General features: G+C 33.9%; 1 protein-coding gene across 1 annotated transcript; it reads right to left on the minus strand.

The window, feature by feature from the left end:
* Positions 1 to 13476: 13476 nt before the first annotated feature.
* On the minus strand, positions 13477 to 19902 carry LOC120195728 (TLC domain-containing protein 4-like). Its single transcript, XM_039197659.1, has 9 exons — positions 19805 to 19902; positions 17867 to 18080; positions 17572 to 17660; positions 17348 to 17486; positions 15266 to 15340; positions 14514 to 14635; positions 14356 to 14431; positions 14203 to 14262; positions 13477 to 13656 (listed from the first exon to the last, which is right to left on the minus strand). Exons 2-9 carry the CDS (start codon positions 17978 to 17980, stop codon positions 13528 to 13530), a joined length of 804 nt encoding a protein of 267 aa, XP_039053590.1. The 5' UTR covers positions 17981 to 18080; positions 19805 to 19902; the 3' UTR covers positions 13477 to 13527.
* Positions 19903 to 20196: the final 294 nt, after the last annotated feature.

Consider the following 20196-nt stretch of genomic DNA (forward strand, 5'->3'; position numbering starts at 1 on the left):
TAGTGTTTTAAATAGCTTAAACTTTGTAAACACCTACCTGGACATACAAATCGTTTCTCCCACTACTATCGATGTGGCCATTGATGACAATCAATATTATACTACTTCAGCCCCCAATGAGGGTCTACCTGCTCCCATTTATAGTTTGGATGGTCCCATGACCATGCTTGAATGATCTTAAGCCTCTCGATTTTTCTTTGTACTTATTTTCTTATGGATTTAAATACCTTTGTTTGGAATGCGCATGGCTGCTATAACAGGAACTTTATTCAAGTTACTCAGCAATATTAATGTGATCACCATCCTGATGTTTGTGTTTTTTCAAAACTAGGATTTACCGTACTAGAGCGGACAATGTTATTTACGCCCTTGGTTTCCCTCATTCTCCCAGGGTTGAAGCTACGGGTTTCTCTAGAGGCAAATGGGTCTGCTAGTATGTTCATATTCATATTGATATTTTGTTATGTCATTTTCAGTTTATTCATTGTCGGATTATAGATATGACACATCGAGCAAAAGAACCTTTTCTGGTCATTTTTGTTTATGATAGTCCGAATCAAACTTTGCGTGAAACACTCTGGCGTTAGATAACTACTCTTTCCCCTACTATCTGTGAACCTTGTGTATTGCTCGGTGATTTCAATGCTAACTCTATCCTGAAGATCATCATGGTTGTGCCCCTTCTTCTAGTTTTAACCCTGATTTTAAAGCAGTGGTTCTCAGTTGTGGTTTATAAGATCTAGGTTTTCATGGTCTGAATTTCAGATGGTATCATGGTAACTATTCTATTAGACTTGATCGAAGCCTCGGGAACCCTTTGTGGTTTGAGGCTTTTCCCACATACTCTCTACATCACCTTATGCGCATGAAATCTGATCTCCGACCTATCCTACTCATTTTGAGTGATACTGCTCCTCGAAGAAGGCCTTATTTGTTTAACTATTTATCGATTTATTCACTCCATAGTGATTTCAAAAAGTTTGTCGGTAATAATTGGGACACTTCTGTTCCTATTCCTAAGGTTATCTCTAAATTTACGGAAGTTGCATCCCTTTGAAATAAAGAAGTGTTTGGATCCATTGGGTGCAATAAAAGAACTCTCAAAGCTCATCTCTAGGGTATTCAGCAGTGTCTTGATCGACATCACACCGGTCATCTGTTAGACCTTGAATCCAAACTTTTGGCTGAATTGAAGACTATCTTTGATCTGAAAGAGCAGCTCTGGATCCAAAAATCTAGATCTGTTTGGATAACTTTCGGAGATTGCAATGCAAAGTTTGTTCATTCACGAGCCATCACACGACGTCTACAAAACTCGGTCTATAATCTTATACTCTGGGATGATGAATGGTGTGATTATGAAACTATTCTGAAGAAGGAGGTCGCAAGCTTTTTTGCCAACCTTTATGCTGATGACGTTCGCATGTCGGGCATCTATCTCATTTCGGGCAAATTTCCACTTCTATCTGACTTGTATACTTCAACTTTGACTGTAATTCCCTCTAAAGATGAAATCAAAGATGTGTTATTCGCTACATGGCCCCTTAAAGCCCCTCGTATTCATAGTCTCAATGCTTATTTTTTTCAAAAGAATTGGGATATCATTAAACCTTCTATTTGCGCTATGGTCCACTCGGCTTTGTCCCACCATAGCATATATTCGAGTCTTCACCACACCATCCTTGCCCTTATCCTAAAAGTTGTTCATCCTTAGACATTCGCTAATTTTCACCCTATTAGTTTATGCTCAGTCCTTTACAAACTCATCACAAAGCTTGTGGTTTGTCGGCTCTAAACGATCATTCCTCTCCTGATCGGACCACAAACAGGAAGTGATCCACACTATGCAATTAAAAAAAAGGCAAGACTAGCTAGATGGCCATAAAAATTGATCTCCAAAAGCCTTCGATAGAGTTCGCTGGAATTTTATTAAGAAAACACTTTCCGACGTAGGTCTCCCTCGTTCTCTGATTGAACTAATTATGCTTTGTGTCACATCCTCAAAAATGCAAGTGCAATGAAATGGTAGTCTCAATACTGAATTCTCTCTTGTGTGAGGAATATGTCAGGTGACCCGCTTTCTCTGTATCTTTTTAATCTGACCACGGAGAAACTTAGTCAAAGTATTGAACACCGAGTGGCTTCTAGAGACTGGTCGACAATTTGAATGTCAATTCATGGCACTCTGATTTCTCATTTATTCTTTGTCCATGACCTTATCATCTATGCCAAGGATGATCTAGCAAATGTCACAGTGATTGAATCGACTCTTGATGTTTTTGGTCACTACTCGGGGCATTTGGTTAACAAAAGGAAGATAACAATTTATTTATCGCCAACCACACTGGGGGATTTACGTGCTTTAATCTATAATAGACTGGGATTTTACGATGTTCCTGATTTAGGCAAATATCTAGGAGTGCCTGTTCGTCACTTGGGTAAAGTAGGGTGTTCAAACTTCAGTTAAAATCGATTTAACTGATCGAACCAAAGTTTTTTTTGGTTAATCAATTGATTAATGTTAGGTTTAGTCTGTTAACGGTTAATAGTTTTTTAAAACTTCGGTTATTAGTTAATTTGGTTCAAAATTATTAGTTAATTGAATTAACTGAAATTGTTAAAAAATTAATATATTATTTATATATTACTTAGCCTTAAGAATGTTTAAACTTCGGTTTTGCTCGAATTCAATGAATTAATCAAAAATATAAAATATTTAATATATATTATTTATATGATTGATTAATTCATTTAATTCGAGCAAAACTGAAGTTTAAATATTCTTAAGAGTAAGTAATATATAAATAATATATTAATTTTTTAATAATTTCAATTAATTCAATTAACTAACCGAACCAAATTAATTTATAATTTTTATAAATATATATTATTTATAAATTTTGATTAATTCGGTTAATCGATTGCTTAACCAAATTGTATTCAGTTCAGTTAATAAATTTTAAAAATATCGGTTTGGTTAACGATTAAACAAAAAAAATCTCGATAATAGATTTTTAAAAGTTCAATTCGGTTAATTAACCGAACCGACCAATTGAACACCACCGAGTACTTATATCATTTCACCCTTGACAAAATTCAGAACAAACTTGACGGCTGGTCGACAGGTACACTTACTTTTACTGAACGGGTTACTCTTGCTAAAACCGTTCTTCAAAGTATACCAACCTATATAATGCAAGTCAAAGTCTCTCTGCGATGACATTGAGCGGGCTATCTTTCGCTTTATTTGGGGAGCCACAACACAAACCTCTTCTATTTTTTGATACGATATGAGACTCTCTGCCAATCAATATCGACAGGTGGTCTAGGGTTTCAAAAAATGGAGTTTCAAAATATTGCAGTCCTTTTGAAGGTTTGCAATGCTCTAATTCACGAGAGAAATATAGGATCACTGATGTGTGCCCAATATTGATCAAGCGCTCAGTTTGCTCATCCTTTTGGCATCAGTTTTCTAATATGTGGCCATCATTTCGTGCAAATTTGGCTTGGTTTGTGGAAAATGGAAACCCTATTAGCTTTTAGACTAATATATGGATTCCCGAGATTGGTTCACTCATCAATTATGCAGCTCCGGATCGTCCTTTGGACGTGTCTCTTCAAGTCGGGAATGTTCTTCATCCTGATGAGACTTGGCATTGTGCTTTGCTGGAATTTCTTTTAGTTCCTGATGCTATTCCTCATATCCGTCGTATCGCTGATCTAATTGCTGCAATGGAGTGCTAAACGGCTTTTCACGGTAAAAAATGCTTACAATGCTTTATGCAGCTCGAATTGGGATGCAAAACTTCCTTGTTGGTCTGTTATATGAAAACTTCCGGTTCTCGAGAGAGTTCGCGGTTTCCTTTGACATTGCGCGACAAAGTGCTCACAAAACACAACCGATGTGTGTGAGGGTTTAGTCGGGATCCATCCTGCATTTCTTGTCCTAGCGCGATGAAACAACGCTTCACATTTTAAGGGACTGCTAAACGTCCCGTTGCATTTGGAACAAACCCCTCATGAAATACCCTTCCCCTTCATTCTATACTTCCTCACACGATGACTGGCTGCTGTGAAATCTAAATTCCAAGTTTATTTGTGATTAGTTTCATGTTATGTTTGACTTGAAATTAAGTTTGGCAAGTTTGAAATTTCATCTTGGTTGATAGCCAACTTATTAAAAAATTCATCTTGGTTGGTGGCCAACTCATTGGAAAATTCTTTGGTAGGTGGCCAACTTATTTTTCATGTTTGGTCCCTAAAATATTAGGTTGTTTATAAGTTTAGTCCTTAAAACTCAACTATAAATAGGCCTATGTATTTCCATTAGAAATCATCCCAAAACAAGTTCTCTATACCTCTTGTTTTCTTCATTCTCTCACTTTGGGAATTCTAAAGAATTTCATTTGTTGTAATATTCGTTGATAGTGAAGTTATCATCCAGTGAGGTGCCCGAGGAGTAGACGATATTCTCGTCAAACCTCGTAAATTTGGTGTGTTCTCTCCTTTATTGTTCTTTATTCGGTTTTTCCATTGTGTTTCAATATTCAATAGTTTGACGGGTTTGTCCGCTGTGCAACCTTTAGTGGTTTTGATCTTGACATTTCAGATCAATTTTGAAACTACGTTCATGTGGGAAAAAACCTGGTTTCCCCAACAATTAGCATCAGAGCTTCGGTTGAGATTATCCTGGTGGTTTCATTGCTGAAAAGATATTGTTCGTGATATTGAATATTGTTTGTTAGAATTAAAATGCCAAAATATGGATCAGTTGAGACATCAAGCTCTTCATCTGGACTGGTGAGGAGGGTGATGTCAAATGCAAATTTCTCGGAGGAGTTGTTCGATAGATCCAGTCATTATGGTATGTGGCAAGGTGAGGTGTTAGATGCTTTATTCTAACAAGGTCTAGACATCGCCAATGAGGAAGAAAAGCCCGAATATATAGAGGAGAAAGAATGGGGAACAATCAATCGTTTGGCGTGCAGAACGATTCGATCTTGTCTTTCCAGGGAGCAGAAGTATGAATACAAGAACGAGACTTCTGCAAGTAAGATGTGGAAAGCATTGGATGAAAAATTCCTAAAGAAAAGCTCTCAGAATCATCTCCACATGAAGAAAAGATTGTTCAGATTTGATTATCAACCAGGCCTCAGTATGAATGAACACATCACTACGTTCAATGAGCTAGTGGCAGACTTATTGGGCATGGATGAAACCTTCAAAGATGAAGATTTGGCCTTGATGTTGTTGTCATCTCTTCCAGATGAATTTGAGCACCTTGAGACAACGTTATTTCATGGTAAGGATAATGTTACCCTTAAAGATGTAACTGCTGCTTTGTATAGTTATGAGCTCATGAAGAAAACCAAGAAGGAGAGCAAGTGCGAAGCAGCGGAGGCCATGGTGGTAAGAGGTCGCTCGAAAAGTCAAAAGCCAAAGTGGAGAGGGAGATCACAGTCGAAGTCCAAACTGGGAAAAGATGAATGTGCCTTTTGTCATGAGAAAGGCCATTGGAAGAAAGATTGTCCGAAGCTAAAGAAGAAAGGAAAAGCTGCTCCAGATGCATGTGTTGCAGAGCATGATGCAAATGACTCTGACATATCATTGGTTGCTTCATCAATAACATTCCATTCAGATGAATGGATATTAGATTCGGGTTTCACCTATCATATGTCCCCTAATCGGGAGTGGTTTTTCGATTTAGTAGAACTAAATGCAGGAGTTATTTATATGGGCAATGACAATGCCTGTAAAACTGTTGGGATAGGTTCAATTCGATTGAAGAATCAAGATAGATCAACCAGAGTTCTGACAGATGTCCGATACGTGCCCAATTTGAAGAAAAATCTCATCTCGTTGGGAGCCTTGGAATCCAAAGGCTCAGTAGTCACTATGAGAGATGGAGTTTTAAAAGTCACATATGGCGCACTTGTGATGATGGAAGACATCAGGAAAAATAATTTTTATTACTACCAAGGTAGTACAATTTTTGGATCAGTTGCAGCAGCTTCTGGAGGTGATTATTTGGACGCAACCCAATTGTGGCATATGTGGTTGGGACATGCTGGAGAGAAATACTTGCAAATTCTGGCAAAGAAAGGATTGTTGAAAGGTGAAAAGGCTTGCAAATTGAACTTTTGCGAGCATTGTGTTCTGGGAAAGAAGAAGAGAGTGAATTTTGGCACCACTATACATAATACAAAAGGTATTGTGGATTATATTCACTCAGATGTATGGGGTCCTTCAAAGACGTCGTCTTTGGGAGGAAACCATTATTTTGTAACTTTTGTAGATGACTTTTCCAGAAGAGTTTGGGTGTATCCGATGAAGTCTAAAGATGAAGTGCTTCGAATTTTCCTGAAATGGAAAAATATGATCGAGAACCAGACTGGTAGAAAGATCAAACGTCTTAGGACGGACAATGAAGGGGAATATAAAAATGACTCATTCTTTGACGTTTGCCAAGAGTATGGTATTGTTCGAAACTTCACTGTTAGAAATACACCATAACAGAATGGGGTGGCAGAGCGTATGAATCGAACACTATTGGAGAAAGTTCGATGTATGTTGTCTAATGCTGGGTTAGGCAAGGTATTTTGGGCTAAGGTTGTGGCATATGCTGGGTCATCTCATTAATCGTCTGCCGTCATCAGCGATAGGAGGAAAACACCATTGGAGGTATGGTCTGGAAAACCTATTACTAATTATGATTCCTTACATGTATTTAGATCCACTGCTTATTATCATGTGAAGGAATCCAAGCTTGATCCAAGAGCAAAGAAGGCTCTCTTTATGGGAATCACTCATGGAGTGAAGGGATTATGCCTTTGGTGTTTAGACACCAAGAAGATAATTTGTAGCAGAGATGTTACCTTTGATGAATCTTCCCTAGTAAATAAGGTAACAAATGAAGCTATCCAGACAAGTAGTACTCTGCAGCAGGTGGAGCATACTCCAAAACAGGTGGAGTTTCAGTAGACGATGATCCCAGAAGTTGATGCAGCTGATTCTTCAACTCCAGTAGAAGAATAAGAAGATGAAGAGGTTCAAACTCAAGGACCATTGGAGGCACCAGAACCACTTGCACTTACAAGGCCTAGGAGAGAAATTCGTAGACCTGCTCGATTTGTTGATATGGTGGCCTATGCTCTTCCAGTTGTTGATGATGATATCCCTATCACTTACCAAGAAGCAATACAAAGCTTGGAAAGTGATAAGTGGAAAAGTGACATGGATGAAGAAATGCAATCTCTCCAAAAAAAACAACACTTGGAAACTGGCACAATTACCGAAAGGTAAAAAGAGCAATTGGATGCAAGTGGGTATTTGCAAAGAAAGATGGATCTCATAGCAAGAAAGATGTTCGCTACAAGGCATAGTTGGGAGCTAAAGGCTACGCTCAAAAGGAGGGAATCGACAACAATGAAGTATTTTCCCCTGTTGTGAAGCATTCCTCCATTAGAATATTGTTGGCCTTGGTAGCACAGTTGAATTTGGAGCTAGCTCAACTTGATGTCAAGACAGCTTTCTTGCACGGTGATTTAGAAGAGGAGATCTATATGACTCAGCCAGAAGGATACAAAGATGGTGGTTGTGAGAAATGGGTTTGTAAGTTGAACAAATCGCTATATGGATTGAAGCAATCTCCAAGGCAATGGTACAAGCGATTTGATAGCTTTATGAGGAGACAAAAGTACACTAGAAGCAAATATGATCATTGTGTGTATTTGCAAAAGCTCAAAGATGGATCTTTCATTTATCTTCTCTTGTACGTTGACGATATGTTGATCGCTTCGATGAGTCAAAAGGAGATAGATAAATTAAAGGCTCAGTTGAATCAAGAGTTTGAGATGAAAGATCTAGGTGAGGCCAATAAGATTCTTGGTATGGAGATAAGTAGAGATAGACATAGAGGGAAGCTTTGTTTAACACAGAAGCAGTATCTGAGAAAGGTATTACAATGTTTTGGCATGAATGAAAATACCAAACATGTAAGTATCCCACTGGCTTCTCATTTGAAACTTAGTTCTCAACTATCTCTTAAAACTAACGAAGAACGAAAGTATATGGCAAAAGTTCCATATGCTAATGCAGTTGGGAGCTTGATGTATGCAATGGTGTGTACGCGTCCTGACATTTCACAAGCTGTTGGAGTTGTGAGCAGGTACATGCATGATCCTGGAGAAGGACATTGGCAAGCTGTGAAATGGATTCTACGATATCTCCAACAAACAATGGATGTTGGTTTAGTTTTTGAATATGATGAAGCACTTGGTCAATGTGTGGTTGGATATGTTGATTCCAACTATGCTGGTGATTTGGATAAACGTCGATCAACTACTGGGTATTTGTTTACTCTTGTTAAAGCCCCAGTAAGTTGGAAGTCTACTTTGCAATCTACGGTGGTTTTGTCTACTACAGAGGCAGAATACATGGCAGTTTCAGAAATTGTGAAGGAAGTAATTTGGCTTAACGGGTTGATGGAAGACTTCGGAGTTGTTCAAGTCACATTAATCTCTATTGTGACAGTCAGAGCGCTATTCACTTAGCGAAAAATCAAGTCTACCATTCAAGGACTAAGTATATCGACGTGAGGTATCACTTTGTGCGGGAGATCTTTGAAGAAGGAAATATTCTACTTCAGAAAATTACGACATCAGAAAATCCTGCAGATATGATGACCAAGGTGGTAACAGTAATCAAGTTCAATCATTGCTTGAACTTGATTAACATCCTGAAAGTATAACACCTTTGGGTGTGTGGTGCTTGTGAGCGCAATTAGAGGCACACCATCAAATTTGGGGAGTTGAAGAAGTTGAATAGGCTTGGTATTTTCAAGCCAAGGTGGAAATTTATTATGTTTGACTTGAAATTAAGTTTGACAAGTTGAAATTTCATCTGGTTGGCGTCCACTCAACTATAAATAGGCCTAAGTATTTCCATTAGAAATCATCCCAAAACAAGTTCTCTCTTCCTCTTATTTTCTTTATCTCTCACTTTGGGAATTCTAAAGAATTCTATTTGTTGTAATATTGTTGATAGTGAATTATCATCCGGTGGGTGCCCGAGGAGTAGACGATATTCTCTTCGAACCTCGTAAATTTGGTGTGTTCTTTCCTTTATTGTTCTTTATTCGGTTTTTCCATTGTGTTTCAATATTCAATAGTTTGACGGGTTTGTCCGCTGTGCAACCTTCGGTGGTTTTGATCTTGACATTTCAGATCAATTTTGAAACTACATTCGTGTGGGAAATAACCCGGTTTCCCCAACATTTCAGGGTCCTTGGAATGTGTTTTTTGTGTCCTTAGTTTGGCAGTTATGGAAGGCCCGCAACTTTGTTGTCTTTCAGAACCAGGTTGCTACCCCATAATCTATCCTTCACCTCAGTATTGCCTCGAGCAAGCTCTATATTGGTTGTACTCCTAGCGGGAGAACTGGTGGAACACCAACAATGTCACAAGTTCAGTGGAAGCGTCTTGAGCCAAGATGGGTTGTCCTCAATACTGATGGCGCCGTCTCTCGCACTACCAGCCATGGTTCGATCGGGGGCATTTTCCGTGACCATACAGGTTCTTGTCTTGGAGCTTTTACAAAGTCCCTAGGCCCCACAACGACTTTTGATATGGAGCTTTGGGGAATTTATGAAAGCATCCAGCCAGCCTGGACCTACGGCTTCAAAAGGTTAACAATGCAAACGGATAGCAGTGGCGTATGTCATCTTCTTTCTCCTCCATCGTCTACCAGTCCTTTCGCATCATTACGTGTGATTGCTTCTTATTGCACCAAATCCCGGTTTGTTGAATTCTTATATGTCCCTCGTGAAGCAAACACGACAGCTGCTCTCTTAGCAAAGATGGCGACAACTGATTCTTTCTCACTCAATTCTATTAAAGTTTTACTGGCCCCACTTCAAGATGTTATGTACAGAGATTTGCATGGACCACAGCATAATCTATGGCTCCTCTTCTATTAACAAAATACTTTCAATAATCTTATTTTCAATACTATTAACTTCACATTTTCCCTCACCATTTACACTTTCTGCATTTAAAATTTCTATTCGTGCCCAGATCACTTTCTACTTTTTATATTTCAAACACTATTCTCAAAACTTTAACAACTGCAAATGCAAAACAATTCAAAATAATATACAATCACAAGTTCTATCAAACTCGTCATTAGGCAAGGGAGACTTTTAAACGAAAAAATATTATAAGGAAAATCATCTACATTTCTAAAATTATTTATAAGAGATAATGAATTTCATCCCAGATGGGAGTGACAACTGAAGACGACTTTTCAAAATTACTTATAGGAGACTACGAACAAACTCATACTTGTAAAATAAGATATAGATAGATGAAAAACAAAAGAATAGAAGACAAAGGAAGGAATATGAACTCATACGAACTTTATTTAATATTTACTATATTTAATAACTATTTAATATTGAAATTAGTTGTAGGATGAGTTTACAATGTACTACACATATCGATATGCATCACTAACGACGTACATTGATATGCATCACTGATATTTTCATAGGAAAAAATTCATAAATGACCATTAAATTTTGCTAAAATAATATTATTTGTAATTGAATTTTTAAAAGATACATTAAATTTTGAATTTTGTTAAAAAATGGATATTGAATATTAAATATTGTTAAGGGGTGGCGTAACATGCTAAATTAATAAAAAAATATCTTATTTGGCCCTTCAATTGTAACTAAAATTTTATTTTCATATATATTTTTCAATGTTTTAAAGTAATGATTTCAAAAATATAAAATTCAGGATTTTAAAAAAATATATATGATAACAATTTATTTTTAAAATTAAAAATATTTTTAAAAATTATAATTTTGTAAAAAAAATAGTTCATCAAATACATCCACACTTAAATAAATAATCAAAATAATAGTTAACTTTTAATAACATATCAAATAATTTATATGATACAAACCCAATATGTATACTATGACAATAAATAATTATATTTATTTTATTTACGTTTATTTTGTTTTCAATTCAATTAACTTAATAAAATTATCTTGATTAAAATTAACAGTAAAATGAAATTTTAGTTAAATTGAAGGGTCAAATGAGATATTTCTCACTAGTTTAGCATGTCACATCACATATTTAATGGTAATTAGTGGTATTGTGCTCATTTATAACAAAATTTAAAATTGTGTCCATTGTAAAAGTTTGAAAGTTTAGAGTTCGTATGGTTTTAGAAAATACTTTATGTTTTTATTTTCAATTTTTGTTTTCAAAAAATATTTTTCATTTTTTAGTTTTTATTTAAATTAGAAAACATGTTTGGTTAATATAAATTAAAATTTGAATCCATAATTAAAAATAGTATATATGTATTTAGTATCTATTTTTTACTTTGAGAATGAACAAATAGTTATTAAATAATTAAATTAAACTATCATTAGTAAAAAAATATTACATAAATTTAACATGTGAATTATACAAATGTAAAATAAAGTTGATAAGAAATTTTATAACACAAAATTATCTTAATTTATAATAAGAGTATAATATTAATGCATATTGGATATCAATTAAATTTAAAAAATATACAAAAATATTGTTGTAAGCAAGAGCACACAAAAATATCATTAAAATAAAAAATATATATATGTTTTGTGTTAATTGAGGCCCCCAAACTTTTGGGGGTAAATTAATATAGCCCATGAACATTTTTTGCACTCAATGTGACTCTTAAACTGAGAAAAAAATCAATCAAACTCTTTGACCATAAAATCAAACATTGACTGTCACGAGCTTACATGACAATATTGATGTGATAGTTCATGATATTAATGTGGTAGTATACAATGAACGATGATGTGGTAGATAAACTTAATTGATTTTTTGACTAAGTTAGAGGACATAATTAATTTTTTTATACAATTTGAGGACTTATTTAACTTTTTTAGAAAAAAATCATTAACTATAAACAACTATTAAGATATTAAATTGATTAAATATAAAAATACTAAAATATAAATTATTAAAAAAATCAATTCAAAGACTATATTGAGTGTAAAAAAAAGTTTAGATATTGAATTGAACTTTTTGTGAAAGTTTGAGGATTTGAAATTCCATTAAGCAAAACAAATATTTTTAGAAGGATTTGAACCTCGTAAGTGAAATAAAAAATCTAGAGTCCATGCTTTTCTATTTTTTTAAAATTTCTAAAATAATTTTAATAAAAATATTGAAAACATTTTTTATGTTTTTATATTTTCACTTTCTTTCGTTTTTATTTTCTAGGAGTTATTTTCTAATTTTACAACCAAATGTATTTTCGTTAAGAGTTTTTATATTCTAAGAAGGTGAAAATAAAAATGAAAATAGTTTATATTTGGACCTTTAATATATAAAAGTATCATTTTAATATAATTTAATCATCATTTATGATTTTTATCCTATAAAATTTGTGGGGAATGTCGATGCATGTCATCCATTGTTAAGCATTCTTGAGGGGTTTGCAGGCTTGACTGATCTTAACCTTATAAAAGTTTGGGAGTTAAAAATAGATTAAAAGCATTTAAAGGGGACTAAAATTTCTCACTCTAATAATTTTAGTTCAACCTTTTAAATATCAACTGAACTTTAAACTAAATAGACACGACCCTTAAACAGATTGTAACCTCATCAATGTATATTTGATTTAGTATGGAATGAGACACAAAGTAAATTCAGATTTCAATTCTAATATTATAAATAAACTAAAATAATAAATATTCAAACTGAATTAATATATCAATATATTAGTTTTTATAAAACAATAAATATATACCGGTGAGAGATAATAGGCATTTCACTTTAGTCACAAGTCACAACGAGCTAAACACGAAGCATCGGTCTCTGCTGTAACATTATTTCAACTCCAAACATGCTCTCATGCTAATATAAAACAGGGTAAACTACATATTTAATACTTCAACTATCTTTTATTTTGTTTTGATCGCTCAATTCTTTTTTAAAAAAAAAAATCATACTCAATATTATATTTTAATTTTATTTTAGTCTTCTAACGTTAAAAAACTTAACAGAATTGTTGACATAACATTTTTTAATTTTTCAATGATAACACGATATTATTTTGTGATGACACATCAACGTTAACATTAATTTTTTTAGCGACAAATGACTGAAATGAAACCAAAAATAAAAATTAAATATGAATTTTTTTTAAAAAAAATTAAATGATCATAACAGAACAAAAATGATAGTTAAGATACTAAACATGTGATTTACCCAATAAAATAATGTTGGTTTATGTATTGTTTCGTATTAACTACCATTCATTCTAATCAAATGATAAATTTTCTTTTTATAAAATTATGAAATGAAAATGCATGTATAATTTAATTATTAATTCAATTAACTTCAGTGCATACATAGATTTTAGTTTTAAATCAATACTTAAGAATTCAGAAAATTGAATAAAAACTGAAGTTTCCAACTGTACCCTACCCTTTGTATACATTACAATCTTTGCTCAGTGCCTCTTTGCTATTGTCTTCCTTAATCCCCTAATAATCTTTGCGAACCAAATCAAGTTCATAACTGATAGGACTGACGGAACCACAAAAACTAACACTAGTCCATACCCGTGAATCTGCTTCACCTGTTTTCACCCGAGCCAACGGTTAAAATCCAAGCAAATACACCACACGACTAACGATAACGGTGAGTAAAACTTGACTCGACTAAAAAATTCAATCTTTTCGACTCAAAAAACCAATCTTTTAGAATTGAGTTAACTTGTAATTTTATGAACTCGACTCGAAAAAATTTTAAATTCAAATCGAGTTATAAAATAGAACTCGAACTCAAATTTTTCAATAATTAGTGGATTGTTTTCAAGTTTGAGTCGAGTCCCTCAACTTTATATGATATATGTATATCACATATGAAAAAATATGTATGTATTGTATATGCTTATAGAAAATTGTTTAAATTAGAATAAAATATTATCATTATATTTTAAACATTTATAATTAAATTTAAACAAAAGCCCGAACAACTCAACTCGAAAATTTTCAAATAAAGTTTGAGTTAGAATAAAATAAGACCCGTCAACTCGAATAACTCAAATTTTTTTACTCGATTCAATCACTCGCTCACCCCAGCATGGATGTCAACAGATAAAACTTTGGCAGGGAATTTTTACCTGATCATAATGCAAGTAGACGTGGTAAAAGAGATACATAAACAGGAGTATTCTAGCAACCTGGCAAAAACATCAAAGATTAGAGAATTGGTGGAAAGGACATAATGCAGATTAAATGAAAAAAATCGAGAGCAATAAACTGATTTCACAAACCAGCCATGCAACAAATATTACAACTCCATTGATCAAGTAAGCTCTGGTTCTCTTCATTCCAACTGTGTCAAGATACCTACACGAGCCCAGAATATTCGTAACATAGAGTAAAAGTAACATGTATTTTACAATTGACATAAGAGGATTGTAATTTTCACCATCTCAAGTTGATCCCAGGAGTTGTAGTCTCAGAGATGAGTACCATGAAAGTGTAAAGTTGCCCCTCCCCAGTCAACATAGAATATGCTACAGCTGTTAGTGACAGAAGATGATGAAGGACCTGAATAACAAAAAGTTTGTGTTGCTTTCCATCAGCCTCACTAACTAAACTACTTTAATATGAAGATGAAAAAGCAGAGCAAGACAAGGGTTGTATATGAGATGAGACAGATTGTGAGTTACTCGAGTTCAAGTCTGTCCGACTCGCTCAAAGCTCAGTCAACACTCAAATCGAATTGACTCAACTCGAGTTCTTAACGAGCCAAAACGAGCTACTTGATACCCGATTCAGAAAGCTCGCAAGTAACTCGAAAAAATAATATATTGAATTTTTATTTTTTAAATTAAAAGTATTAATGATATTAACATTTATATGTTGTCGTTTTTTAAAATACAATACAAGGCTTTCACAAACTCAAGGTTCAGGTTCAAATTTGAGTTCGAGCTTGGATCGAACTCAAGTTTGAGATTCAATCGAGTTAAGTTTTAGAATGTTTAGAGTTCAATTTTTTTTGGAGTTTAGCTTTAATTTTTTATTTTAAGTTTGAAAATTTTAAACTCGTAAGCTTTCGAGTCGAGTCGAGCTCAATTTTAAACTTTTCGAGTCGAGTTGAGCTTGGCAATACTCAAGCTCGACTCGACTCGTTTACAACCTTACGGCAAGACTATGATCAAACAATAAAATACTTGCATATTCCATTCCACCTAGAGAAGGGTAAAACCAAATGATCATCCCCAGGTCCGCAAGAAAGTAACCAACCGATACCTGTAAAAAAAATCTCAAAAAGTATAAACCGAAAGAAATGATAAGATAATATGAAGATTCAGAAAGATGAATTCACAGAAATATATTTCCCTCTTGCGCAAACAAGAGTGCCAAACAGCTAGTTTCCAGCCACATTAAAAAAGTGACGTGATGGGCAGTGTGTTACTTGGTCTGTGGTTCGTGAATAATTCCGTGACATTTTCAGCTTCTCTGATTGTATTTATTAATTATTTAAACTTCCATTTGATAGCTCATTGTTCTGCAATATGAAAAGCTAACATACTAAACAAAAACTTGCTTTTCCATGTTTTTCACATAAGCCCTTATCATTATTTATTTTTCAGGGCTCATAAGGGCTGACCGCTGATATCAGAAATTTGAGAAAGTGCAAGGGCTTTCCAATAGCCCTAGCAAAATGAAGGCAAAAGCTTATTCCAACCAAATCGTAAAGCAAGCCCATGTAGATATTTCCTCCTATTAAGTTATATGGATAGTACCACCTAGTATAATGTATCGGCAAAAGTCGGGCAATCAGCTAAGTTTTCTTGGGATTTGGTTATGCTACTCATGAGAATCAAGATACTATGATGCCAAAAGGCTTAATTTGACAGATTTGCTCCCTAAGTTCAGCTGTTCCACTTTGACCATCCTCCAAGCATAGGGACCTAACTAAATTTTCTCCTTTTAACACCAACCGCTAGATGGTTAAAGAAACATAATAGCCAAACCATTGATCAACTTCAAGTGAAACTGGTATGCATTGACCTAACCCAGCACCAGACATCCACTCAATTATTAGAAGATGGAGGATAAAAGTTCCAGCTCAAAAGCAGATGTGATTTACTTATTCAGTAAGTAGACCATGCTTCATGACCATGAAAGATCCTAGAGACACAGGAAGAGATTTTACATTGATAGTGTCAGAGACTGAGCTTTTAATAGTGAAATCCCGATCAGGGTGAAAATGTTTGCTGTATGCTACCTACCTGTGACATGGGGCATTTGTTTTTATGAGTAGTCTTCACATCAGAGGTGAACTGAACCCAGGTCTGACACCCCTCCACTTCTCAATCCATTACTTTGCATTGCGTGGTTAATCATATTCACAAGTATATGACTTTCACAAATAATAAACGAGTCCTGCTCAAGTGAATTGTAACGATGAATGCATTGAAAAGTAATAACAAAAAATAATGGAGGGAATCCTATAATCCATTAAATCAATCCTAGCAAATCCCTAAGAAAATTGAACCCAGCTTACTATAAAGTTTCAATGAAAAAGTTCAGTCTCTGATACTATCAATGTAAAATCTCATCCTGTGTCTCTAGAAATTGCTTGTCTTAACCTTAAAGTTCAGTTTGTTAAAAAATTGCAGAAAACTGTTAGCATTCATTCATAGTTTTGCACCACAATTAAGTTGCTTGTTTCGCAAGAAAACAAGAGTGTTGGCTAAGGAGATATGTTATATTCTGTTGGGGCTAGGAAACCAACCAGCTGAGAACCTTAGCCACATTAAAACAAAAAAAAATTGCAGTTGCAGGCAAGACAAAGGATATGCATGTTACGTAGATAAACATATGGCAGTACTCTTCATTGTTGTCCCTAGAAAATGCAAGATCAATTTCAGCAACAGAAATCAACAGCAATTCAGGAAAGTCCGTTGAATCAATGGTTGTATCACCAGCATCATTTGAATTTATCAAGTAAATTTTTTCTTTCACTGGAAATTTAAATATTCAATAAAGAAACTTAACACTTCATTGCTTCTTCTATAGGATACACTAAATATGCTTAAAATTAAACCACTCAGGAGACATATATGTACTAAATTGCATGACTAAAAGTCTAAAACAATTATGATGACATGTTACTAAAGGCAGACAGATCATCCTCGTACTAGTATCCAATTTATAAGTCAAACATAAAAGACCAGACATAAATGATCAAATATTATCTCAATTCCAAAAGTTTCCATCAAAGATGAAAAGAAAAAAAATGGTCCTCACCCCCAAACTGAATGTAGACAGTGCAGAACTGCGGAAAGTAACCAGACTAGCATATTGGTTGTCAGAATAGAGATTTGACCAAAACACAAAGTATAAGGACATAGCTGTAATGAAAATAGCATGGAAGGTTGATATGGACCTGCATGAATGATCAGGACATTAATTCTGTATAGATAAAAGCAAAATGTAATAGAAAATTCAAGCAAAATACAAATATACGTCACCGGTTGCTCCACTCAGTGCGTTGGACTTTTGATAAGCTAGGATAGCTCTTAAAGTAAACCCTGCTAAATAATTTAGTAAGATCATAGACCTGGTAAAAGGGAAAGTAGGAAAAGTTAGTAAAAGGGAAAGAAACAGTGAAAACTGAAAAGAAACTAAAGCCCAATTAAAAGTAATCATCATCATAAAAAAACATTAAAAACCAAATTAGCTTCATGTAGCTGCAAATCGTCATTCTAACTCAATTGAATTATTTTCAATCTGAACAGAAAATCACAAAATTGATTAGGAACATACCATCTTGCATCCACAAATGCCACAAATAATTGATGTGTATGAGATGAAGGAATCTGCTAGTAAATATTCCTTTACCAGCAGCTCAGCCGGATTCTGGTATGATTTGTTCTCCATAACTTTCGTTTCAGAAAACAGTAACAGAGCTCATTCCATAACCAATCAGCTCAAGAAAAAGAAACTTCTGTTGCCTCTTTGATTCTATATTCCACCCATACTGCACGATGAATAAAACATAAAAAACAATTTAATTAGCATCAGAAAAAGATTTAGCAAGGAAAATTTCTATGTTCAACCAATCAGTCCAAGAAAAAGAAACTTCTGTTGCCTCTTTGATTCTATATTCCACCCGTACTTCACGATGAATAAAACATAAAAAACAATTTAATTAGCATCAGAAAAAGATGTAACAAGGAAAATTTTTATGTTCCAAGTATTGTTGATTTTCTTTTAAAAAAAGTCAAGTATAACTGATTTTTTTTCAAGTTCAATTGATTTTAATTTGAATTATAATCCACTAAAATTCAAATATAGTTTCCATTACTTTGCATTCCCCTCTAAGACATAGAAAAAGTATGAACATTCTGTTCGCCATATAAGAAAGAAAATTAGAAAATCATATAGTCTATCATATTCACATCGCACCCCAACAATCTATAAGGATGCGAATAGCAACAGGGGGGATGGCATGATGAGAAAACCAGAAACAAAACAGAATATGCACGCAACAGACTTAGCAGTCCAGTCATTAATTGGGATGGGCAAATCCTCAAAATCATCTTTGAGGCCGCATTGCAGACTTGCAGTAAACGTACATCTAATATGTGCATTTTCTTAAACACAGGTGATATTGGAAAAAGAGTAGTGAATTTAGCAAATAGGAATTCCTTAAAAGTTGAAGTATATATATTAAACATGCCAAGACATGCACTTTAAATAACATATACTATTAGATCATTCTAATAAAGAACGATCCATCGATGTCAATAGTGGTTTTATAAAAATTGAAATAAATTGACATAAATGTTCAAGGAAAAGAAGTATTAATCTAAATAGTATACCAGGATACAACAAAGATTCATAATTTTTTCTCCCTAAAACAAATAAGGTTCTTTTACTTTCTTAGTCTCAGCATCAGGGATATGGAAACACATACTGATACAAAACGATATGAAAAGGATGACATGGAATTTTCAAGAAAATTAGGCAATGAGTACAGTAGGAAACAACAATAAAAATTGCATTATAATAACAAACAATAAAACTGTAAAACTTATATTTTCCAACTAGATTTTATTAATATGGAAATAGTTTTTCAATTTAAAAACCTGAACCTCAAATTTGTAATCGGAACTAAATTGCTTATTATTGAGAAAAAAATTTTGACCCGATAGTTTCTAGCAATGCGTATAACACTTGGATACCTCCTTGACAATTGACACAATGTTCGTGCTTCAAAGTTCTTGGCAAAATGTTATTCAAGTTACAACTTACAAGATAATAATAAAAAAAAAACCCCCCGTATGATGCTAAAGAAGGGGGGAAATGGAAAAAAGAGCCAAGCCTTTTTGTTTGTTTGCAGCCATTGCATATAGAAGAAGTAAATACAATTATTTCCCCATGCATCGTAACCCTAATGGTGATTATCTATTCTCTTTTGCATCAAATAACAGCAACTGTTTCAATCATACAACAAGGATTTGCATAAAAATAAAATTTAAAACAAAAAGCGCATTCAACAGAAGCCCCAATGCAAAAGGCCAGGAAAGATATATCATCAAATTAACTAATAAAGAAGAAGAATACGAAACAACCAAACGAATCAATATTCAATAACAATCAAAACCAAAATGATTATGCAATATACATAAGAAAATTAACAAAATAAATAAATAGGAAAGACAAGAAACATGAAACGAAAGATAAGGAAAATAGGAGTACCGGAATCGGAGAAAATAACAGAACGGAAATTGCGGGAGCAAACAGAGATTTAGTCTTGGGCAAAAAGAAAGAGATGTAAACTGATGGAGTCACTTCTCTTGTTTTCTCTTTTATATACTTATTCTTTTCCTTTTCTATAAAAGTCAATAGTTAAAGGGAAAAAATGTAGTGTCATTGGAGAGAATAAAAAAGGGTAAACTATACATTTATCACCCGAATTATCAATTTTATTCTATTTTGATCACTTAACTATTTTTTTTAAAATCATACTTAACGTTATATTTTCATTTTGGTCACTCACCGTTAAAAAATTAATGATGATGTTGACTTGTCACCATAAGATAATGTCAAGTCATCATTGAACCTTTTTTAAAAAATATCACATTAATAAT

This window comes from Hibiscus syriacus, unplaced genomic scaffold, assembly GCF_006381635.1.
Source record: "Hibiscus syriacus cultivar Baekdansim isolate YM2019G1 unplaced genomic scaffold, ASM638163v2 tig00117017_pilon, whole genome shotgun sequence".
Classification (NCBI taxonomy): Eukaryota; Viridiplantae; Streptophyta; class Magnoliopsida; order Malvales; family Malvaceae; genus Hibiscus; species Hibiscus syriacus.

What these genes read in the sequence shown, in the direction of transcription:
- LOC120195728 (XM_039197659.1), bottom strand. Translation starts at nt 17,980, where the DNA reads ATGGAGAACAAATCATACCAGAATCCGGCTGAGCTGCTGGTAAAGGAA. An exon ending in TGTCTACATTCAGTTTGGGG is followed by an intron (nt 15,341 to 17,347) that starts GTGAGGACCATT and finishes TTTTTTTTACAG; the next exon opens with GTATCGGTTGGTTACTTTCT. An exon ending in TCTACTTGCATTATGATCAG is followed by an intron (nt 13,657 to 14,202) that starts GTAAAAATTCCC and finishes GGGTGAAAACAG; the next exon opens with GTGAAGCAGATTCACGGGTA.